General features: G+C 44.3%; 3 protein-coding genes across 9 annotated transcripts; 1 reads left to right on the forward strand and 2 right to left on the reverse strand.

The window, feature by feature from the left end:
* The first annotated feature begins 1,338 nt into the window (after window positions 1–1,338).
* LOC123160608 (uncharacterized) lies at window positions 1,339–4,746 on the forward strand. Of its 4 annotated transcripts, none has more exons than XM_044578419.1 (5): window positions 1,339–1,999; window positions 2,113–3,845; window positions 3,940–4,047; window positions 4,132–4,221; window positions 4,327–4,746. In XM_044578419.1, the coding sequence occupies exons 1-2, from the start codon at window positions 1,571–1,573 to the stop codon at window positions 2,710–2,712; spliced, it is 1,029 nt and encodes a 342-aa protein (XP_044434354.1). In that variant the 5' UTR covers window positions 1,339–1,570; the 3' UTR covers window positions 2,713–3,845; window positions 3,940–4,047; window positions 4,132–4,221; window positions 4,327–4,746. The 4 variants fall into 4 exon arrangements, with proteins under 4 accessions (XP_044434354.1, XP_044434355.1, XP_044434353.1 ...); XM_044578420.1 differs by having other exon boundaries at window positions 4,138–4,221; XM_044578418.1 differs by having other exon boundaries at window positions 4,146–4,221.
* A 583-nt stretch (window positions 4,747–5,329) lies between these two features.
* Window positions 5,330–13,105, reverse strand: LOC123156142 (uncharacterized). Its single transcript, XM_044574318.1, has 7 exons — window positions 10,735–13,105; window positions 9,928–10,643; window positions 7,522–9,116; window positions 7,131–7,432; window positions 6,337–7,048; window positions 6,173–6,253; window positions 5,330–6,084 (listed from the first exon to the last, which is right to left on the reverse strand). The coding sequence occupies exons 2-7, from the start codon at window positions 9,971–9,973 to the stop codon at window positions 5,509–5,511; spliced, it is 3,312 nt and encodes a 1,103-aa protein (XP_044430253.1). The 5' UTR covers window positions 9,974–10,643; window positions 10,735–13,105; the 3' UTR covers window positions 5,330–5,508.
* A 340-nt stretch (window positions 13,106–13,445) lies between these two features.
* Window positions 13,446–21,879, reverse strand: LOC123156141 (putative 1-phosphatidylinositol-3-phosphate 5-kinase FAB1D). Of its 4 annotated transcripts, none has more exons than XM_044574317.1 (12): window positions 21,615–21,879; window positions 20,684–20,825; window positions 19,457–20,164; window positions 19,220–19,364; window positions 18,775–19,122; window positions 16,996–17,934; window positions 16,545–16,867; window positions 16,274–16,400; window positions 16,026–16,190; window positions 14,511–15,926; window positions 14,166–14,426; window positions 13,446–14,081 (listed from the first exon to the last, which is right to left on the reverse strand). In XM_044574317.1, the coding sequence occupies exons 2-12, from the start codon at window positions 20,707–20,709 to the stop codon at window positions 13,725–13,727; spliced, it is 4,815 nt and encodes a 1,604-aa protein (XP_044430252.1). In that variant the 5' UTR covers window positions 20,710–20,825; window positions 21,615–21,879; the 3' UTR covers window positions 13,446–13,724. The 4 variants fall into 4 exon arrangements, with proteins under 4 accessions (XP_044430252.1, XP_044430249.1, XP_044430250.1 ...); XM_044574314.1 differs by having other exon boundaries at window positions 16,545–16,870; XM_044574315.1 differs by lacking the exon at window positions 21,615–21,879 and adding an exon at window positions 21,203–21,299 and having other exon boundaries at window positions 16,545–16,870.
* Window positions 21,880–23,135: the final 1,256 nt, after the last annotated feature.

Below are 23,135 nucleotides of genomic sequence, written 5' to 3' on the forward strand. Positions count from 1 at the left end.
GAAAAAAAAACTAAAGCGGGCTGGTTCAGCGGGGAGCTGGATGCGCGCCATTCGGAATTTTTGTTCTTGAACGAAAAAATACTCCAGCGGGCCGGCCCATCATACGAATCCCAGTTCAAACGATGCCATGGTTTGATTTAGACCGGGATTGCATAGTTCAGGTTGCAATCGACCGGGATTTCGATTTGAGGGTTCATTCTGCCGAACTCTACGAGTTCAGGGTTTGAAATGAACTTTTTCCTACAGGGAGTATATGCTGGCACGTAGGACCCAACATGTGCCCTAGAGAAACGGGGAGAGGAGAGGAGAGGAGAGGGGAGGGGAGGCAGGGCACGGGCATATATTGGGCATGATTGCTGGCCGGGTTGGAGGCCCGGGTGAGAGGGAGGCGCCTCAAAAGGCGGCCACGCCATGGAAATGGGGTTCTTGTAGCGAGGACAGAGGGAGATTTGTACGGGTACAAGGAAACCCATCATTCCATTCCATTGGCATCCCATTTCCAGCGAGCCAGCAACCATTGATCCACGGGCAAGTACAGCACAGCACATCCTACTAGCAAGGCTTTTCGACAAATCTCTCGGATTCCATGCCTGCCTTTGAAACTTTGTCCTCCTCCTCCTCCTCCCCCTCTGCTGCTTCTCTGCGTGACACACATTGGTGCGGTGCATGCCAGGCGTACTATGTCTAGAAGAAGCAGCAGCTCCCGCCCTTCAACTCCTACCCACCCAGTCACACTACACAGACAAAAGAAAAGAAAAGAAAATACAAGGCAATTACCGATACTAGTAGTAATACATTTGGCTGCAACTGCCATATAGTATATGTTACATTAATTTGGTGGCTGGGTGCAATGGCGAGTGATGCACTATGTACGTAGTGATATGAAAGTGTAATGTGGGCACCTAACATAACGTGGGTTTCCAGAAAAACGAAGAGGGGCAGACAGGGGAGGGGCAGCGTGTGTTTCTCTTTGCTTCCCTGCTGCTTGATGGTGCGCCCATCCGAGGCCGGCACACAGGCCCCCCACCCGGATTCAATGGCTGGGCTGCTGCAGAATATGGAAAAAAAAGGCAGCAATGCCAGCTGCCACCTCCAAGTGCCGAGTACTGCTGCTGGCGCATTTTTTTTCCTTGATTAGCACCAACAAGTAATTAATCGCCTGGGGCAAATGGCAATGGTCCCCCTTGAATCTGGAAGGAGTACGTACAACTCAAGACAGGGACGGAGCGGAGTGGAGTGAGAAGAGATTCATGGGAAAACTGGCTTGGCTGGCTAGCTGATAGGCTAGCTGACTGAGTACGTTTTCCCATGCATGCTACGCTACTACTAGTACTCCTCCTCTCTCGTGGCGAGGCCAAGGCAGAGTGGTGGTCATCGAGAGAGAAGCGAGCGAGCAGAGCAGTCTTGGCAATGGCAATGGCCCTCTGCCCAGTCCCCAATCATCCTTCCCCCTGACCGCCGGACACCCCATCATTGCTTCCTCATACACCACCACACTCGCCTCCTCTCCGCTCCTCTCCGTCCTCTATATATAGGCTCATCCTCTGCTCCAGCTCAGCCTCCATCTCCCATGCACCACCATCACCACACTCTGCTCTCACCGTTCCGGCAAACACACACACACACAACACTTGAGTCGGCGGCAGAACCAGCCATGAACGGCTTCTACTCGTCCATCGCCCACGGCCTCGACGCGCTCCACGGCACGCTGGCCTCGTCGCCGGACGCCGCCTTCATGTCGGCGCCCTTCCTCCAGCAGGCTGCCGCGCTGCTCCGGTCGCTGCACTCGCAGCTCGTCCACCTCGTGCAGCGTCTCCACCTGCCGCCAGGGGAGAGCTGGCTCGACGAGTACATGGACGAGACCTCCCGCCTCTGGGAGGCCTGCCAGGTCGTCAAGGCCGGCGCCTCCGCCCTTGACACCTACTGCGCCTCCGCCGCCCGTATCGACGCCGCGCTCGACGACTGGCTCTGCAACCCCAACCCCCACACCGCCCGCCAGGTACGCTCCTCTCCTCTCCTGCCTCCCTATGCGTGCATGCTCACTTGTTCACACCCATCGGCTCATCGCCCATTGCCTTGTTGGCCTCCATTGATCACACCAAATGCGTGCAGGTGATGCGTGCGATCAACGCGCCGCGGCGGCAGGCCGTGGGGCTGGAGCAGGAGAACCGGGCGCTCGCGGAGACCAGGATCGACCCGGCGTCGCTGCTGCTCGACGACCGTTCACCCGTGGAGTTCAAGCTCAACGCCTTCAACGGCTTCCGGGGGCTGCTCTACGCGCTGCGCAACGCCAGCTCCTTCCTCCTCATGCTCCTCGTCTCAGGGACCGTCTCCTGCCTCCCGGACCTCGCATGCTGCGCGCACCCATTCCGCACCTCGGGCGCCGGCTACGTCTCCTCCATGGGCCGCCTGCGCCAGCGTGTCGCCGAGGAGATGGAGGCGGTGGCCGGCGAGCACTCCGGCTCCGGCATCATGATGTACGAGTTCCGGCAGGCTAGGGCCGGCATTGAGAGCCTCAAGGCAGAGTTCGACAGGGTCGTCGCCATGGGGTACGGCGACCCTGGCGAGATCGCCGAGAGGGTGGAGATCATCAAAGGATGGGTCGGGATGCTGAGGTCAGGAGCCGAGGGCGTCGTCGGCGAGCTGGACGACTTCTTCGATGAGATTGTGGAAGGCAGGAAGATGCTGTCGGACCTGTGCAGCCATCGCTGATCCAAGCTCACAATCTCTACTTCTGCAGCAGCTAGCTGAAAGCCTGAAACAAACAGGGCATGGTAGATAGTACAACAAGGCTAACAAATTAGAAGAAAAAAATGTGGGTGTTCTTCTCTCTTGTGGTTGGGTAATCTAATCTAGCTGCTCTCTCTAGTCTAGCTATCATAGCAGCTAGTGTGTCTATACATATGTCCTGCACTGGAATATCATCATGCCTGTATTCTTCCTAAGCAGAGCAGGGCAGCAGTGGTAGTGGCAGGCAGTTGGTGCTTAGGCCTATCTATTTGTCAGAATTAGAATCAGAATATATGTCCAAGTAATTTTTAGGGCATCGATCTTAGAGGATGAATTGATGATATAATAGTTGATGGTGAAAGGAAGAATCTGCATCGGAAAAGGAAAGCAGCTCTTTGCCCTTTTCTCCAACTGGAAAAGTTCTGTGGAGATGTGGGCAGCTTGTTGGCCAGAGACAAAAAGAGAGTTCTATAAGGAGTCAATTACACCACAGGTGTCTGAACTTGGCAAGAAAAATCAGTTTGGTGCTGAAACTTGTGACATACAGATATGTGGTAACAAAACTTGGCTTCGTAGTGCAGATACGGTGAAATTCACGTTTGGATACGAGATGGGTGCCGATGAGGCCCGCCAGCGTGGCGCCGGACCCACTGTCAGTGGCTGCACAGTGCGGGCGAGGGCGTGTGGCCCGGGTTTTCGCGAAACCCCCCCGGAATTTGTTTACTTCTCACAAAAAAGCCCCGGCCGTCGCACATAACGCGAGCCCCTCGATCCCGTAAATCCTCGCCCGCGATGCATCAAAAAAAAAAAATCCTCGCCCGCGATCCCCAATTCAAGAACAGGGCGACGGCTTAGTTCCGCACGACGGCGACGGCGGCACTCCCCTCGGTTCAGCATGATGGCGGCAGCGCCGGTGTTCCCCTCGGCTGCGCGCGAAGGCGGCGGCGGCGCTCCCCTCGGCTGCGCGCGAAGGCGGCGGCGTCGCTCCCCTCGACTGTGCGCGAAGGCGGCGGTGGCGCTCCCCTCGGCTGCGCACGACGGCGGCGGCGGCGCTCCCCTCGGCTGCGCATGACGGCGGCGGCGGCAGCTCTGGCAGAAGGGATCCCTGACTTCTGGTTAGCGCACGCATTCCTTCTCTCTCACCTCTCTCTCACATCTCTCGTAGTATTACTCTCAGATCTCGCGCGCCTTCTGTTCCCCTGTTTCTAGATGGGAGGGTCCGACATACCTAGGATGGTGGATGGAGGGGCGAAGGTGGAGGAGGAGGACGAACCGTGGGCCAAAATTACCTCCGTTGTGTACTTCAGAAAGCATCAGGTAAATCATCTTCCCTTTTCTCAGAAAAATTTGTAGGATGTTAGGTTCAATTGGAGTTGAACTCAGGAAGATGAGCTGGACAAGGGTAAGATGTGCAGGCACTTTGAGTCAGCAGCTATGCGGGTATGCAAAGGAGTGGACACTGGAAGGAGATTTTTGTCATGCCAATATGAGGTAAATTGCTTGCTACCATTAGGCCTCTTTACTTTACAATCGGCGTTTTGTCATCGGTTGGTAATGTCAGTATGTATGTAATAGTCTGCAATTTTGCCTGAACAGGAGACGTGTGGTTATGTCAAATGGATTGACAAGCCAAGCCATGGGAGGGGAGGTAAAGAACTGTCATTGGTGAAGTTGCTAACAACAAAGAGGTGCTAGAGAAGAAGCTAATGCAGAAAGATGGTCAGATAGAAACTAAGGAGAAGCACGGACTTGAGAAGAAGAAGATTGAAAGGATGCACAAAGATCAGTTACAATCTAGAGATAGGACGATTATGTTTGTTGTGTTCATGTACTTTGGGTTAGTCGTAATCATGTTTGATGTGGTTGACAAGAAGTAATGTTGTCATTGTCCAGTCTAGAAGGTCATGTATGTTGCTGAAAATTTGTATTTTGCTGAATAATCTTTGGTGAATTACAAAGAATGTACCTTTTGGTAAAGATTTTTTTTGTCAATATTTTACTGCTTTAGAATTGAAACAGACTATGCATGTTTAGACAGCAACAATTGATTGGATGGAGAACAAATTGAAACTTCATTTTTCAGATAGATAACAACAACCATTTGATCATACAGTGTCCACTTTAGTAGCTGAGAGCACACATTAGTGAAGCACACACATTCAGTAGCTAAGAACATGCATGCATATTGACGGAAATGCAAACCACGTACACACAAACTGTAGACTGATAACTAAACTGCATACACGCGAACTGAAGAAATCTGCAAACTGATGGACGAAGCCGATGCTTTTCTTAAATTTAGAGAAAAGCATGACAGGAATAAGAGCAGTTTTTGCCGGCATAAATTCAAAGAAAAGCAGTACAGGAATAAGAGCAGTTTTTGCCGGCATAAATTCAGAGAAAAGCATATGACAGGAATGGGTAATTTTTGCCAGCATAAAATTCAGAGAAAAAATGACAGGAATAAGAGCAGTTTTTGCTGGCATAAATTCATAGAAAAGCATGACAGGAATGAGGGTAATATTTGCGAGCATAAATTCATAGAAAAGCATGAGATGGAACAACATGAAAACTGCATTTTATGAGCATAGCAACCTCGGATCAGTGCATACAGGTGCACTTAAATAGCAGCATAACACATGTTCAGATTCTCACATTACAGCATAAACAAATGGGAAATTAGTCTTATGACTTGTCTGATGAACAAAAGTTCATATATGAACTTGCACTTCCATCTAGTTCAGTTCACTCATGAACTAATTCGGTTGGCATTGGGATCTACAAGGTTTGGAAATCATCAATCCACTCTTCATTTGGTGCATTTTGGGTCACTGGCTCCTCTTCTGCTTGCACATAGGAACTCTCTGAATTTGGTCCAAACATAAGGTTCCAGAACCCAGCACCTGGTCCAGTATATGCTTCCTCAGCACCTGGTCCAGTATATGCTTCCCCTGCTCCTCTTCCAGCTGCTTGGTTGCTTGTCTGCTGTACAGATCCTCTACCTCTCCTGCCAGCCGCTCCCCTAGCTCCCCTGCCTCCCCTGCTAGATGCTCCACTAGCTCCAAAACCTCTTCCTCCCCTACCAGTTGCTTCTCTAGATCCTCTGCCTCCCCTGCCAGCTGCTGCTCCACCAGCTCCAGTGGATCTTCTCTTTCTTCCTCTTGAAATTCCAGCTTGGTTGCTTGACTGTGGTACATCTTCTGGAATGTCTTCAGTGACTCCTCTTCTTCTAACCCTACCTCTTGACATAGCAGTCGTAACCCTAGGAGGGGGTATGTCATTTCTTGCTTGTGCAACAAATGTTGATTCTGGAAGAGGTCCATGATCCATACTTGGTTGGTACGCTCTCCTCTCCTAAGTGGAGAAAAATGCACAAGATTCAGACATAATTTCAGAAACAGAGAAAATTCAGTAACCGAAACAAATATCAAGACAAGGTTACCATTTGCTGCATGAGGAAAACCATGGACCCTGGGGTTTGACTTGGATCCATGTGTGGATGGACTGTGTGTGGCAGTATGTTCTAACAAAGCATAAACAACATGTTAGTGTATGTTGGCACATGTAAAATATATCAGTACATTGTGTGATTATGTTTCATCTTACAGAAATGATTGTAGGATCATCATACTCTTCTTCTTCATCATCTGCAACATTTGCAGGTTGAGGAGCATCTCTTGTGGTCTCCTCCCACTTCTTGTGTCCTTTCTTGTTGTGGTCTGCACTTCCACAAAGGGAGCAGTGCATGGTTACACCATGCTTTGTCAACTTTTTCCCTCCTTCTTTCATCAACTTCTCCTCTGGATCTTTCTTTCTATTCCTCCTTGGTCTCCCCATTACCTTAGTGTACACTGGTGGATATACAGCAATGCCATGCATCTTAGTCCAATGTTCCTGGTCCCTCACTGGTTTTACATTAAAAGCATAAGCCCTTTTGTATGTCCCTACTGAATAACAATCATGCACTAGGCTTGCAGGGTCAATTCTCTCATTTCTAGCACAAGCAATAGCATGGTGACATGGAATGCCAGACAAGTCCCATCTCTTGCAGTTACAGGTTTCCATTTCCAAGTCCACTATGTAGGAGTGGTTCATTGACACAACCTTGAAAACCTTCTGACCAGCTCCAAAGACCATGCAGTTTGCAGCCCAATCAGTGTACTTGTCCAATTTTTTCTGAATTTTTGGGCACAATCTCATACTCCATTTCCTATCTTCTGCAACTTCCATCTGCTTGCTGTATATCCTTGCTGTGATCTTGCTGTTTATGTTTTCAACCATCGAGTAAATAGGAAGTTCTCTGGCTGGCAAAATCCAACTGTCATTTGAAATGTTAAGACATGTTAGTTCAGAAAACCACAACCCACAAATGCTTAATTTCAAGTGCAATACATGCTTACCTGTTAAATACTTCAGACATGTTATTTAGCAGGATGTCACACTTTGGAAAAGGATTAAAAAAAGCTTTAATCCATGTTCTTGGTGGCCATTTCTCAACCCATTCGTATGCAGGCACACTGTCTGCCTTCATCTTCTCCATTGCTTTGTTGTATGTTGGAGTGTCTGTAGCCCTTGCAATGGCCCACATATTGTTCTTTAGTTGTTCCCCCTTGTGAAGCTTGTGGAAATTTTGATACATATGCCTGACACAAAACCTGTGTTCAGCGTCTGGCCACACCTTTGCAACTGCAGCTATAAGACCCTGCACACATAAACAATGCAAGAACCCATCACATCAAAACTACATTATACTATAGCAAGCAATAAGGTGAAAACCATAAGATGACATACCTTCTGCTTATCACTCATGATTGTGTATGGAGAGGTGTTGCATATATTGAGATCATCCTTTAGGCTAGCCAAAAACCACTCCCAGCTGCTAGTGGACTCCACTTCCACAATCCCAAATGCTATGGGGAAAATACAATCATTGGGGTCAATACCCACAGCTGTCAGTAAATTCCCTTTGTACCTGGTCTTAATGTGACATCCATCTACAAATATTATTGGCCTACACCCCATCAACCAGCCTCTCTTGCATGCATCCAATGACCAGTACAAAGTTGAAAAATGTTCCTTTGTCTCCTTGGTCTTTTCATCAAAAATCTCCTTTGTGCAAAGGTAGAACTTGCTGCCAGGGTTTGTTTGCCTCAATTCCTCTCCATAATCCCATAACATCTTATACTGGTCATCATCCTCACCTCTGATCTGCTTTACTGATGCTCTTCTAGCCCTTCCCAATTTGCTCCTACTTGGAATTAGATTGTACTCCTGCTGAACCTTCTCCTCGAATTTCTGCAATGGCATCTTTTCATTGCCCCTGAACTCATCTCTGAATTTTTTGGTTAAAAATGGAGCAGTTAGACCCTTCAGCTTCCATGTCTTAGGACACGTGTGCTGATCACAGTATTTCTTGATCACAAAGCTATTTTTCCTGTTGTCCATCCCTGCTTTCAAGTACCATGGGCAATCATCAATGCATTCTGCTTCTACTGTAGTTGATGTGTTTCTGGTCTTTTTAATTGCAACTCTGTTTCTGATGCTATAAGAGGTAATAGCACGCCTCAGCTCCTCAACAGTACCAAACACCATACCTAATCTGAATACAGGGGCATTCAAATCAGTTTCTGGGTTGAAACCCTTGAAGTTGTACTTGAGCTTGTCCCTCTCTTCTTTGGATAACATTATGGTAGGATCATCTAGAGCATCTTCTGCTAGCTCTGTTTCATAGTCACATGTATAAACTTTTTCTCTATGATCGTCCACCTCTTTGTCAACATGTTCCTCATACAAATCATCATCCCCATCCATAATATCATAGTCACTGTCATAGAATTCCTCATCTGTTTCTGAATCCGCCGCACCCTTTTCACCTTCTTCCTCCATTTCTTCATCAGCATATCCTGAAGATGTTGCTTCAGTAAACAATCTCCTTGCTCTACTTCTCACTTCAGTTGAGCTAGCTTGTTCTTTGCCCTTGCCATCTTTTTTTGGGGTTATGACCTTTGGCAACTCAGGCAGTGCATCAACTGTAACATCATCTGTAAGAAGGTTGTTCACTGTCTCTCCATGGTCTACGAGCAGCAACAAATTCTTGTGTACTGTGCTAGCTGCTATCATTGCAAGGCTATCAGCATCACACTTCATCTCTCTCATTCCTTCATTAATTGTCTTTCCAGGTAGACACCAGTATACATCATGCTGCCATGTCTCTCGATCATAGCCCAGCTGCTTCACAAAGTCTTCAATCCACAGTATAGACCAAGTGTCACAATCACAATGATCGAACCAATCAACTTCATAGTCAATGTAGCTCCTATTGTTGTCAGTTCCAGAGAAGAATCCTTTGTGATGAATCTCTACTGTGAATTGGCCATCAAAATCACCTACAATTCAGAGAAAATCTTCAGTTAACAGTGCTTAAAACAGATAAGATGTTCACTTCAAAGTGCCAAAAACAGCATGCATCTACAGTACCAAACTGCCAAAAATAGCAGAGATCTATAATTTACACAGCCAAAATAAATTCAGTTTACAATGCACAACTTCATTTAAAACTGTTGTACATTTCCATTAATATTCTGCCATGTCCAGTCACAAATAAATTCAGTTTACAATGCACAACTTCATTTAAAACTGTTGTACATTTCCATTAATATTCTGCCATGTCCAGTCACAAATGACGAATCTAATTGCCGGCTCTTCAATTAACACTTCCTACTCCCACAATAGCAGCAAGCAAACTACTTAAATTTCCTAACTTTCATAAATCAACTATTGTACACACACACTGTCGAAAAATTCAGTTACTAACTGTCCAAAAATACAGTTAGCTACTATCAAAAATTTCAGTTTGGTACAGTTTCATGAAAATTACAAACTTCTTACCCACAACCAATGTTTTAACAGGAGCAAACATGTTCTGACAATCTAGTACACCGGGTGGTTACTTTTTGTGATATCTGAATATTTTAGTTCAAAAGAACAGAGCCCTTTCAAACCCGCTAGACACCATGTACACAGCCACCACTACAGATGAATGAAAAGGGGGTTTCTTACATCTCGGCATTTAACAGCCATCCACCAACGAAATCAAGACCTAACCAAGACAAGGCACCGCTTCGAGCAACTGACAAAAACCCTAAAATAAACAGGGGAGAGAGACGTTGCGGAGAGAAACATCAAGGGCATGCTCACCATATACAGGGGCTGGCTCCCCAGGATCTCGCCGGCGGGGCTCCATCGTCGCCGCCGCCGCCGCCGATCAATGCCGTCGTCCCAATCTACGCCGCCGTCGGCTGCGAACGATCGAGAGGACAACTCGAGGCGAGGCAGGGTTTTGGGTACACTAATCCAGCCATATGCATATAACTTACCTGCCACGCCTCTCCCGCCTCTGCAGGGGCTTTTTTGTGAGAAATAAACAAATTTCGGGGGCTTTCGCGAAAACCCTGGCCACACGCCCTCGCCCACACGGTCCAGCCACTGACAGTGGGTCCGGCGCCACGCTGGCGGGCCTCGTCAGCACCCATCTCGTATCCAAACGTGAATTTCACCGTATCTGCACTACGAAGCCAAGTTTTGTCACCACATATCTGTATGCCGCAAGTTTCAGCACCAAACTGATTTTTCTTGCCAAGTTTAGACACCTATGGTGTAATTGACTCTTCTATAAGGTGTGTTAGAATGAGCCCTTGTGCTTGTCATCTTTTACAACTTCTTTTTGTTCTTTGGCGCTAGGCTAATCACCTTCCTTATCATTGATCACTCCACTAGCTGCCGCGGCAATTGGCAATATGATCTCCAACAGCGCCCATCGTTTTGGTTGCACAATGATGGGGTGACCTTCTGGAATCCGAACATGATGATCCCCCGAACTTAAGAGACATAGGTTCGAGGAAAAGGAGCAGCAGCTGCAATGCAAAATTGATGGATTTGAGCTGCTTTGCAGGGTTATACAGTAGAGAAATGATGATAAGCAGCAGCGTAAACCATGTTCCATACTTTGGGGCAAAGCTGACCATGAATCAACCAAAACGAATCACTTATACCGAAATGGTGGCACCAGTCACTTTTCGCTAAAGTAGGATCTGCGGCAAAGAACCAAGAAAACATCAGTGCCATGTCACAGTTATATCTATCTTAAAAAAAATTATCAATTCACCATCAACTGATAAACAAATGTATGTGTTAACGTTCTCTAAAAAAGGCAAGTGTCTAACGAAAAATCTAATGCAACCTTCCTATTTAGCTTTCCAGCTACTGGAAGAGTTTCATGACTCCAGAAAAGAGTTGAAAGCAGAGTTTGCAGAGCAGAGCAATCACACTCACACCTATGATGAATAGGTACTGGTTACAGAAAATCAACACCTAATGGGAACTTCACAGAGGCTAAGAGTAGCAATTGCAGACATTGTTCTGAACACAAACAGTATCGCAGAACACAGAACTGAAGCATGGTATCAGATATAACAAATCGAAACATGTATGATACCAAACTCGGTCCTTATTACACTCCTAAGTTCAGATTTGAAAATATGGTGAAATCAGAAAAATCAGTGAAACTACGGATCAGTGATGCTAGGATGAACATCATTACACACATTAGGACCTTGTCCATACAATCGTTTTGCAACTTCCTATGCTCCCCGATGACAGGACTTGCATACATGCAATCATGATGAGCCACTCTGAAATGTTCTAAAAGTCCTCCTCTGGTCATACTCTTACTGCTAGTGTTTGCATGCCCTCCTGCAAAAGGAAAAAGTAGAAAAGGGGCACATGCCAGCCTAAGTCGTGTGGGTGTGGATTATAGCTTCCTTGACTGATGATGGAATGACAAACAATTGCCTTTTGCTACTCTGTTCTTAAGGGCGGCAAGTGTCAATAGCTTTGTATGTTGTGTTTAAGTTAACTGAGTGAAAATTTTGGCCTACTGCAGATTACAGCTGAAGGGAAATTGCAGCCAGTTTCAAGTGGCGCACTAACTTCTGGAGAAATGTGCTATGGTATACTTAAATCGATACAGCTCATAGATTCTGCAACAAGTAACCTCTGCTGGAAAAGGAATTGAGGCTTATTTTCGAGCTTTGCCCATGCGTTGACTCCAGAAGTCATAACGCAATGCAATCTTTTGTCATGAAAAGAAAATGTCTAAGCATGACTCTTAGGCACACTCTACAACACACGATTGCTTAACAGTAAGACATGGGCCATAAGTTTCGCCAGAATATATGGACCATCATAATATGGACTATTTTAACAGCAAGGAAAACATCTAAATGACGAAGAATTATATAGAAAAGCACAACCAACAACTTCAAAACTTTCAAGAAAGGTGAGCTTAAAAAATTGCCAGGGGCGAGTACCTTCAAACTTCAGCATGGCTGCAAAGTCAGCTGCGCAACCAAGGATGCATAGAATTTTTATCTAATTAAGAATCAAACAACCGGTACAAAATAATTGAAAATATATTAACTCTAAAAGAGCATGGCAATTCTTGGCCATTACCAATCAAACTACATAAACCACCACTCCAAATGCTGTATATGATATGTGTATTAGTAAGCAGACTTGATGCAACGAAAGATAAGAATGCACTTGACATGAATCATCAATGAATCACTACAATCCCCGCAAAACAAATCATTTCAAAAATAGCCACTGCCAGATTACAGTATGTGTGCTAGTAGGCAGAGTTACGCAAAAGAAACAAATCAGGAAGGTTAATATGAATCAACTCACCAAAGTCTCGCATGTTCATTACAGGAATCTCCTCGTGCCGACGTTCAGTGTTCAGACCTATGAATAGCAGACACTAGCTGTTAAATTTTAGCCATCACACGCAAAGCTCTTGCGATCAGTTGTTCAGTTATCCGAGCAAGGAAAATAACAGTATAATTATACTCCAACATGATAATTCTCCCTACTTGACCTATTAAAATAACAGAATTTGATTCTAGAAAACAAAATGTAGCATTACATTAGTACAGCCCTGATCAGCGCAGTTTGTAATGTCTAAAAGGGGTGAACTAGCAGGTTAATTTTAGGAGCAGTGAACTGCTTTATAACATTAAATATTTTCTTTTCACAAATAAGAAAAGTTTAGCACATAAAACAACCACCAAAATTAGGTACATCACTAGGTAGCTACTCATGATCCAGAACAAATGACAACTGGCTTCTTCTCCTGTGAGCTACTTCCTGAAAACAAATGAAAGACAATTGCACTGTCTCTTTGCTATCACATAAAAGAGACTTGGGCATAAATAGAAATTACGACAAAATTCCAGAAACAGACTATACAGAACAAACAAGTGAGGGATGATCTCACCCCTTCTAATGACTCAAAACTGACTTGTGAGAGATAGATAGCAATATGCATCAACCCAGTAGATCTGCAAAGTTGTGAAGCAATAAAAAGTGATTGGCAATAATCTACAAATAGACAATGTCCATTAACAACCAAATTTGCACTTCAGGATGTGCAATGAGATCAGGAGGCACTTAACTTGCTCCTTTGCTTTCCATGTTAGCAATTATAGTGGAGAAATGAAGGAAAAATACTAATCAAACTTATGAAATTTTAAAAGAGGCTGAAAGTCCTCAGACAGTGAGCTGCGTCGGACGCTAAGAACTAATTTAGCTAACATATCTGAGGTCCTTATGAAATTTTAAAAGAACTAATTTAGCAAGAAGAAAATGCTTCAGTCTCATAGGTCCAAAAATAATCATATCAATTTTGTAAATTTCACTATAATAATTGTGAAATTCACAATTTTCATTTGTATAGGTACATGTACTGTGGACTTCACTTGCCCCAGCAATCTGCCTAAAAATTGCAAACTTCTGGAAAGATCAATAGTGAGACCTTCATATGCACACCATTTTACAAAGGGAAACTTAGCCAATAACAACAACAACAAACGGATAGGCTTCAAAGAACTGTCAGAGGAGTCTGGACAGAATTAGGCACATGCCTCAGCTGAACAGAACTAGATTCTTGCATCAGCCTCAGTTGGATGCTGAAGCAGGTTATCGCCATTGTGGGCTTCTGCCAACTTGTTATTGCTGTGACCAAAGGATTTGTATGGCCCAGAAGAATTCTCAGGACTCCAAGTATCTGGAACTGCTAGAAAGTACTTGCCCATGAACTTTCTAAACCTTTTCTTGTAATCCTTGGGAGAAATTACAGTTGGTAAAACATTCTTCGGTACCAAAGAAGACTTCGCCCATGTCTCCAGTTGCTTGTCCCAAGTATATTGCCTCAAATAATCAATAATGCCAAACACAAGTTCATTCTTTTGTTTGTCCACTCCAACGAGCAGAGAATAGTCCATAACGTTAACCGACTGCAAGTACAATAATTTTGTTAAGACATATTAATATGAAAGTATGATGATTACCTTAAATTGCAAGATTTGCATTATACATACAGTCAGAAAAGATGTGTCATTCCAGATTGCGCGCTGCAAGAGATGTTTTGTTCTTCCACCAATATAGATTGGAGATACATTCATGTCCTCCACAAAGTTCTGATCCAAGTAAACAGTGTCAGGGTCATTTGAGTTGGTGATGTGTCGTGAAAACATAGCACCTTTAAGATCATAAATCCGTGAAACGTTGTGCCCAAACATAAGATTTTCCATCACCATCAGATCCATCTTTATCTCTTTGCCATGCCTTATCTGCTTAACCTGAAACAGCAGAGTTTTAGAAAAAATAGTAATAAATGGAAGGAAATAAATTGAAATGGAACTCTAGTTGTTGAAGTAAACTACCTGATAGATTCCTAATATTTTGGCAAGGCAAGTTTGGCTTCCAGTGTCTAAGGAATGGTAAACATGCTTGAAGTAATCAGGGGCAAATTTTATGAAGGATTCAAATTCTGTCTTCTTGATTTGCTTTATAATGAACCTGTCATCCAATGTCTTCGCAAATAAAGCTTTACTCTTTCCACCTTGAGCATCCCACTTCTTACATCGGCTTAATGAAGTAATATATGCAAGCTCAGATGGGCAGCACTTTCTTCGAAGGATGTAGAATTGATTAGCATATATACTAGTAACTGAATATTTGCCTCTGAGAGATACTTTTCCGTTCACAGGGATTTCTGGATGCACCAAGGATAATAAAGGCGATGTATCATAACCAGAAAGGTCGCCAGATGAATATGACAAAATAGAAGATGAAATGCTTGCTTCAGAATCTATAGATGACCATGGTGATGAGCCAATAGAACTTTCAGATAGAAAGCTATAAGATTTCTCCATTGTTTTAGTATGCTCCCTCCTGGCATCCTCCGCCTCATTCACGACTGTGGTATCCTGCCGACGCTCCTCAGATATGGCAAGAGCACAAGCTATTATGCTAGAAACCTCATGCTCCAATACACACAGAATATTACCACCCGGGCCAACTGTGAAATGAGGAGAGTCTACCTCTTCATGTTTTTCAAACAGGGGAGATAGATGAGATGGAGAATAACGGTTAACAAGTTCAAATTTGTCCAAACTTCCTATTTGAATGTTCTTCCTGTAAGCCAGTTGAGACTCATGAAATGAACTCCAAATCCATCTTTCTCTCTCATCCCAATCAGAACTTCTGAACTTCCGGAGAGTGCTTGAATGCTGCTCCTGCTCCATGGAAACTGGATGCACCAGCATCCCATTACCCTGTGGCTTTATATCCCTTGAAACGTCAGAAGAAGGCATTTTTTGGATTTGTGTCATGCTGTCTACCTCTACTTGACTAGTGCCAATGAGAGATCCTTCATCTTTACTACCTCCATTACAAGAAAGTTCAGAGTTTTCAGAGTTCCCAACTCCCTGACTATCATCGAGCATGGGTGCTGCATTCTCACTTGATTCATAATGGTCAACGCAAATTTTGTTACTTTTGCACTCAGTGGTACCAGCTGCCCCACCAGCTTTCATAGTTCTATCACACGTCAATCCGCTGATTTGCTTGTCAATCTCATAGCTGGTCTCATTGATCTTATCAACAGTGTTTATAGGATCCTTGCCGTTAGCAACATTTCCTTGTCCAGCAGATAAACACTTAATAAGTTCATGGAGCCGACGGTCCCATGCATAAAGTTCAAGTAGTATATCCTGATAAGACCAATTTATATTAAGAAGTTCATGTACAGATGAGGATGATCTCCCATTTTGATTGGTAGTCTTTGCAAGTGAATCCTGCATGACAATACAATGAAAGCCATTATAATTAAACAGAACAAAATTGTTTACATAACAAATTCGTAGGCTAACAGGAATGAAGACATGGACGCTTACCTCAAAATCGGCCTTGTCTTTCATTAACAAATCTTCGAGTTCAGAAAAGTCCGTTACAGGTAGAAATGTGCAAAAGTTGGCTGTAGTCATGCCATGATATTGATTCTTCAAGTGTTGAAGCAAGCTTGCTACCTCGGAGAAAAGCGCCATACCTCTAGCAAAAACCTTCAAAGATGCAACATAAACATCAGTACTATGCATGCACTGAACACGACTACCAAATGGTAATGGTGGAGGATAAGACATACATGTCTCCTTTCTTCTTCAAACCAGTTCTGTCTGCTGGGGTTTTCGAAGTGGAGGGTGGGTTGTGGTTTGCAGGTAGTGTAAATTTGAACCGATGAGTAACGGAACATTGCAACAGTGGAGCCCAATCTGAAGTCAGTAAAAAATAGAAATTGCCATTAACAAAATAGGCAAGAGATAGTTACATGCACTTATGCATTGCTATGCTAATGGCAGCCAAGGAATATCTCTACTTAAATTACATATTTGACGTGAAAAATACATCTAGCATACCCAAAAAAGCGCAGGCAGTCCCTGTTCACCAAATGACCACATATGGATAACCTTCTCGCTGCAGAGTGGCTTGAAAAACTGAGTTCCAGAAATTTCCCAAAAGAGAGATTCCGCGCTTCAGATGATATTACCACTCTTGGGGTCGATTTAGATACCCCGAGTTCATGTTCACACCTCAGGCATCTGGTCCACATCCAGATTTTTCCTTCTGATTCACCAGGTAAACTATGTTGAGACACTAGATGCTTCGTTCGAACAGTCAAATTTCCATTTTGATGAGTATAAGAGTATACGTGAGCCTCACAAGAGGAACAACTTGGTTTCTGCTACAAATAAACATTATGAGCCAAGTATCATCTGAGCCAAATTAGTTACAATTACTAACACAAAAATATGATATTCAATGTAAATAAGAACACACTGAACAAAATTATAAGTTACAAGCTGGTACCTTATTCTGCAAAATGTCTTGCAAGTATCGTCCTAAGGACACATCAGAGTTCCCGTAGTAGTTTATACGGGACAGGCGGCTCTGGTCATCAGAGTTCCCATAGTAGTTCATACGGGACAGGCTACTCTGGTCATCAGATATAACCTGCTTTTTGATGCATTGGCTAGACGTCAAAACCAGTATACTATGAGAATCAAGTGCATCATCGGCTTGATCTTTGTTAGAAATGCTCTCTTTACTAATAATAGTGGCGCCGTGATGTTCCCCATCTTCTGCCACGATGGGCGATTCCTCATGTTTGTCACACATATGAGAACTTGCTTCGGTTACATCCTGAGTCTTTTCTTGTCTCAAGATATCTTCTGTGTGATCCAAATTTTCACTGGAAACAGCAGACTCTTCCACCTTTGACCCAACATGAAATCCATTACTAACGATTTCGTTCCTGGATTCAACTCTGCCTTCTATTTGATTATCAGCTGTCTCTTGCAATAACTTGCCAGTAAATTCTGGTAATGGTCCTGAAACTGGTGATGGTAACCGTCCGGTATGAAGGAGCGGTGTTGAGCTATACGGGATATTTGCACCTTCTCTCAGTTCATCCAAAGAGCTGTCTGTGACTAAAATTGGGTCATCTACATCTGTATAACTGAGAGCTTTCTTCCCATCAGCATAGATATTACAAGTGGCGTGGTATAATCGAAGTGCTGGAGAATCATCATGTGAAGGAGGGATAGCACCACCCAGAACAGAAGTATCATAATCAATTGCTGGTGGACCCATCATAGTATCTTGTGAAGTATTTTTATCATTTAAGAATACCCGCTGATCTTCAAAGAAAGACGTTTCAAGGATCAAGTGGTATGCTGCAAAGACCGTGTAGTGCATGACCTGCTTGACTTTCTTCAATTCTTCGGTGTTTGCTCCCCGTAGCAATATCTGGATGAAAACAACTCTTTGTCGCTCAGATCATTCAGCGGTGTATGAAACACTAATCGGACTGTCACTTACTATATATTCAGTGGATTGTGATTAGTATGCATGGAATGCAATAAATTGACATTTACTCTTCATAATTGATAAAAACACATGACACTGCTATGGAGATAATCACAAACAAAACCCATATTGGTATTGTAAAGCATTACCTCCTGCCAAGTTTTATCTGCTATGTTTTTTTTTGTCAAACACACATTTTGTTTTCTATTGGGGAGTGAGTCAAGATGACGCGAAGTACAAAACCGAAAACGCAACAGGAACAAAAACTATGTAAAAAAAATTAGCAGCCCTAATAAAAAAAATCAAAAGGGACAAGAAAGTAGCAAGCAATACAATACCAAAAGCACATAACCAAACATTTTATCGCTATGTTTGGGATGCCCTACCGAAATATAAGCAAGGAGCAGCTCATTTCTCATGTTTTAAGATACTACAAATACCAACACTGCTATTCTCTCCCTCATAATTGAAAAGATATAGAGATCATGTTACTACATAGTATACATGCCAACTATTAAGAGTTAATAACTAGTCAACATAATAGACACATCGATCGTAAGCTAGAATAACGTTTGCTTTTCGGTTCCACGTTCATACAAAAGGATGTCTTGATCAGGAAGCTTTCAGGAAGAATAGACATAAGGAAAACTAGCATAATTTATTCATTTTGCTTTTGGACAAAAGAAATAATGTAACATAAATCTTAGGGGATAAAGAAGAATGAAACTGAAAAGATTGAATAAACGCACCATACAGGTAATAATAGCTAAGTAGACATACCGTGCAACCCAATGGCCTGGGAAAACCTTCCAAGAACATTAATGTTTTAGATAGTCTCTTCCCACCTTCACTAGCAATGTTATGCTCTTCAATGAATTTTTCAGTATGGAAGTAGTCACACTGCTTCAGCTTCGGTTGATCCAAAACTTCTGGAAATGATATTATGGGAGAACCTGTGCAGCGTGCAATTCTTTGCAACCGGCTGAGCTTCATATCAAGAATCAGTGTACAACCTTCTTTTAGTAGAAGCTCCTGTATGTCTCGTGAAACTGTTTTCTCAACCATTATAACATTGGGACTGCATATTTCCATCACTTTACTTATAGTCCTCTCCAGTTGGCCTTTTTCCTAATTGTTGAAGGCATAAAATAGAAGGTCATAATCTTCTACCAAAAAAAGGCGAACTGAATTTACTGTCAACAGGCATATATATGTAATATCCAACCTGATCCATTGAATTAAACGACGATAAACCAACATCAGAATGGCCAAGTACTCCTTTCAGTAGAAGCAACCTAGGATTGTGACAATTGGTTGGCATGTGCTTATGAGCAGTGTTCTTTTTGAAGACTAACCCCTTTATCACCTCACTGCAATCGGAGTTTAAAGGTGAAGGTTTATAATCTAGCACACAAATAGAAATTAGATAATCTTTTAAAAAAATAGCTGACAAATGTTTCACCTTTGCCAACGAGTACCAGATGCTACACATTTGACCTTGATGTAAGATCCAGGGTCCATTTCATTTCCGATTTTTGCATCAGGTTTAATAAGAAGTGCAGCTTCCCATGACAGGGAGGTCACAATATCAAGCCAACTCTCAGTACTCTCTCCTTTTCCGAAGGGGATACCAGCAGAGGCCAGAAACCGACTGACAAGTATCTTGAGCTGCCCATTCATAGCTCCCAGCATTGCATTTTCTCGTTCGTCCCTAGGATTGGGGCTGTCCTCGTGTTCCTCGCCAGGGGCTGGGAAACTTGACTGGCCCCACTTTATTCCATCACCATAATCATCATCATCGTCGTCATAAGCAATGTTTCTGGCAACACTATCAGTCTCATCTCCCTTATCTGCTGCTTCAGGCGGTATCCAGATGCTATCATTTTCAAAACCTGGTAGGTCTGTATTGTTGATTTTACCATTGGTACTTTCAGCCCCATCAGAATCATCACCAGACCTAACCGAGCGGTCATCAACAGAGGAGGCAGATGGATCACTGCTCACATCTTCATGTTTGTGCAATGAAGTGTCAGAGAAGAAATTGTCGTCTGTGGACAGATTATTGCTACTAGACTTGGAAGGATTCCTGGTCCCATTCTGTCCCAGATGATCAGCATTATGCAGGCTGTGAGAGGTAAGATTATCATCTAAAACCTCTGATACAACCTCCCTGCCATTACCAAAAGAAGAAGACTGATTCAGAACGGAATTTAAAAAGCGTGCAGATGCAGACACATAAAATACCTGGCGAGATAGTTCCCTTGCCTCAAGGGCATTACTCTACCAAACTAGGTTATCAAAATTAAATATCTACGAGCTTAGCTGGCTGGAGAAATGAACAAAAATATCTTCCTTGAGCATGACCCCAAACACATGTCAGGTTAGTGTCGACAAATTGACCAAGATTTCAGGCGTGCAAAACGAGAAACAGAAAAATTAAAGCGGCTTGATGCTGAACAAAAGACTCTGGTGAATTAAAGGCTAAGCAAGGTTGGGCCACGTGCATGTTCAGATGGGGCGAGAATTCTCTTCCATGATCTAAAACAGGGCTAAGCAAGTGTACCTGCGGTTACACAGTTGGCCGTGTTCAGACAGAGCCCCAGCTGAGCATCTGAACATGTGCATACTATGAATTCGATACTATTCAGAACAATGGCATCGGCGAGTCCTGGGATTGAAATAGTAGTACCTTCGCGGATTCATGTCCGGGCACATGGCCACCGACGAGGGGGGGCCGTCACATGCCCTGGCTCCTCCTCCTCCTCCTCTTGCTCCTCCTGACGCAGGCGGCGGCCTCAGATCTCTTGGCGCTGGTTGTGTATGGCCTCGACCTGACCAGTTCAGCAAGCAAGCAAGCACACCATTAATAATTAAAGAGAAAAATCACTACTACTCGGTCAATTCAAAACCCACCAACCGACAGGGAGACAGAAATTAAAAGCAATCCCAAGGGAAGGAGTCAGGTCCAAAAACGAAATGCATCCATCGATCGGTGCTCACGAGGAGGCCGGAATCCAACACCGGCGACACCAAAATCCAGCGGCGCTTGATTCGGATCGGGCGAAATGCCAATCGGATCGCGCGGTCCACACCGAAGGGGGTGTGGAAACTGAAGCTGAATCTTATACTACTACTACTACTACTACTACTATCAAATCAAAAGAAGAAAAGGGAGAAGGAGGAGGAGGAGGATAGTATAGGATAGTACTCGAGGTAGTTGAAATCGAAGCAATTGCGGCGATCAATCCAAAGGCCAGGCTGTCCGTCCCCCTATGATGGCGCTACTGGAACAACAAACCCCCGCACACAAAAAAAAGGAAGATATTGAAGAAGGAAATATCCAAGCGCGTGGGTCCAGGTCAGCAACGGCCCGGGTCAGGCGCCGCGACAGAAACATCCCAATCCCCAATTCAAAGTTTGAAACCCGTTCCTTCCTTCCTCCTCCTCCTGTACCCATGACCTACCTACTTGCTACGTACGCACGCACGTACGTATGTGGTACGTATGTTCTTCCAAGTTCATCCGACCCCCATGAGCAACGAAGTAAGTATCAACACCGAGAAAAAACCACCAGAAAATCGCAAGAGAAGGGGAGAGGGGAGGGGAGATCTCTGTCTTACCGCGCGCGCGGCGGAGCTCCGCGGCGATGTTCACTTGGTTGGAGTCGGGCGGTCTCGCGGGCCGACGGATGGATTGACGAGCAGGAGTTGGCCTGGTAGCCTGCGCGCGTGCGCGTGGAAGAAGAGTCGCGAACGGCGGGCGAACGAGGCAGGGAAGGCGACGACACGGGAAAGGGGAGAAGAGAAAAGTAGAGGGGGAGAAGAGGACAGAGGGAGGGAACGGCCGCAGCGCACGAAAGAAATACTTGTCCTCCACCTCGCGCTGGACCCCACGCTACCTGCACGACCCGTGTTGTCTCTGGACTTCTTCTTCCCGTTCGTTCGGCGGCAGAACTGCGAGATGAGATGTGTAGAAAAAAATGGATCTCACTGGCATTTTTAGTTCAGAATTAAAATTATATTAGTACTAGTATTTTTTATTTGCAGAATTATTGTTAATAATTTTCGATTTGCGGAATTATTATTTTTTGTTGCTGTTTAATCTTTTGTGGCACGCAACGCAACAGATAGCGCCGACACGGTTTTGGGTTGGTTGGTCCTTGGTCGCTAGCGGCCACGACCTGACGACGACCTGGGCAACAAACGGAACCGCCTTCACACGCAAATTCAGCAGCTAATATTTTATTTTTCTTATTTGCCAAAAAAATGTTTTTTAATTAATTTTGCAAGGAATAATGGCTTGTTCAGATTGGTCTTCCGCATCTCGTAAACACCCATTCAGTGAGATTGACGTGTATATCTTTGGCATATGGCTGCAAAACTATGCCATTCGTCTGATCCTACTAACTTTTCATTTTTATAAACATCAACGTTGGCATTCACCATGGGCCCTTTCCTTTGTAGAAGAATTCAAATATCCACTGGTGTTTTTTCTTTCCCATCGAGAACAAGCAAGAGCTTTGTGTGTTATTCCGTTGACAAATGTTCATTGTGCCAAGTCATGGTATATTATCGTATAACTCAGCCTCAAGTTGAGGCGGGTACGTTTAGTTTAGTAATCATATGTGTTGGTAACAGGTAAGTCATGAATTCACATGTCTTGTCAAGTGATAAAAATAAGGCGTCCCTAGTGGGATGCGTGGCCATGACATCTATAGGATTTATGTGACTTCACCACCAGCCTCGTCCTCCACTCTCTCCTCCCACGCCGCTATTACTGGCAGCTGCTCGGGTAGCACGCAACCGTGTGGTGCTCCTCACTGCATCTTGTTATGGTGGTCGTGGTGGCATGTCTTTCACGACGTACCTTGACGTGATATATTTTTCGGTCTACCTAGCAACATCGTGAAGCCCGATGTTGGGATAACTTTGTGTAGGGATGAATATTGGTCTTGGACTGGAGCAATCTCGCACTAGCGGGCTCACCTGCTTTTCGGTGTGCTCCAAGGCGAGGGGTAGTACATGTTGCGTGCAACACATCACTAGTTCGGATAATGATCAAGAGTCGGTGCGGTGGCACCGACTAAGTAAGTAGGTGGCATGTGATCCTATCGTCGTGGCTTTGGCGAACAACGACAACAA

This window comes from Triticum aestivum, chromosome 7B (assembly GCF_018294505.1).
Source record: "Triticum aestivum cultivar Chinese Spring chromosome 7B, IWGSC CS RefSeq v2.1, whole genome shotgun sequence".
Classification (NCBI taxonomy): domain Eukaryota; kingdom Viridiplantae; phylum Streptophyta; class Magnoliopsida; order Poales; family Poaceae; genus Triticum; species Triticum aestivum.

Excerpts from the sequence above, each read along its gene's own strand:
- LOC123160608 (XM_044578417.1), top strand. The coding sequence starts at position 1,571 with ATGCACCACCATCACCACACTCTGCTCTCACCGTTCCGGCAAACACAC. Across the intron at positions 2,000-2,112 it reads ACCCCCACACCGCCCGCCAG|GTGATGCGTGCGATCAACGC; the intron begins GTACGCTCCTCT and ends AAATGCGTGCAG.
- LOC123156142 (XM_044574318.1), bottom strand. The coding sequence starts at position 9,973 with ATGGAGCCCCGCCGGCGAGATCCTGGGGAGCCAGCCCCTGTATATG. Across the intron at positions 7,049-7,130 it reads ATGTCTGAAGTATTTAACAG|TTGGATTTTGCCAGCCAGAG; the intron begins GTAAGCATGTAT and ends TTCAAATGACAG. Across the intron at positions 6,085-6,172 it reads TTTTCCTCATGCAGCAAATG|GAGAGGAGAGCGTACCAACC; the intron begins GTAACCTTGTCT and ends TTCTCCACTTAG.
- LOC123156141 (XM_044574314.1), bottom strand. The coding sequence starts at position 20,709 with ATGTGCCCGGACATGAATCCGCGAAG. Across the intron at positions 16,871-16,995 it reads AAGACATTTTGCAGAATAAG|CAGAAACCAAGTTGTTCCTC; the intron begins GTACCAGCTTGT and ends GTTTATTTGTAG. Across the intron at positions 14,427-14,510 it reads AAATATTAGGAATCTATCAG|GTTAAGCAGATAAGGCATGG; the intron begins GTAGTTTACTTC and ends CTGCTGTTTCAG.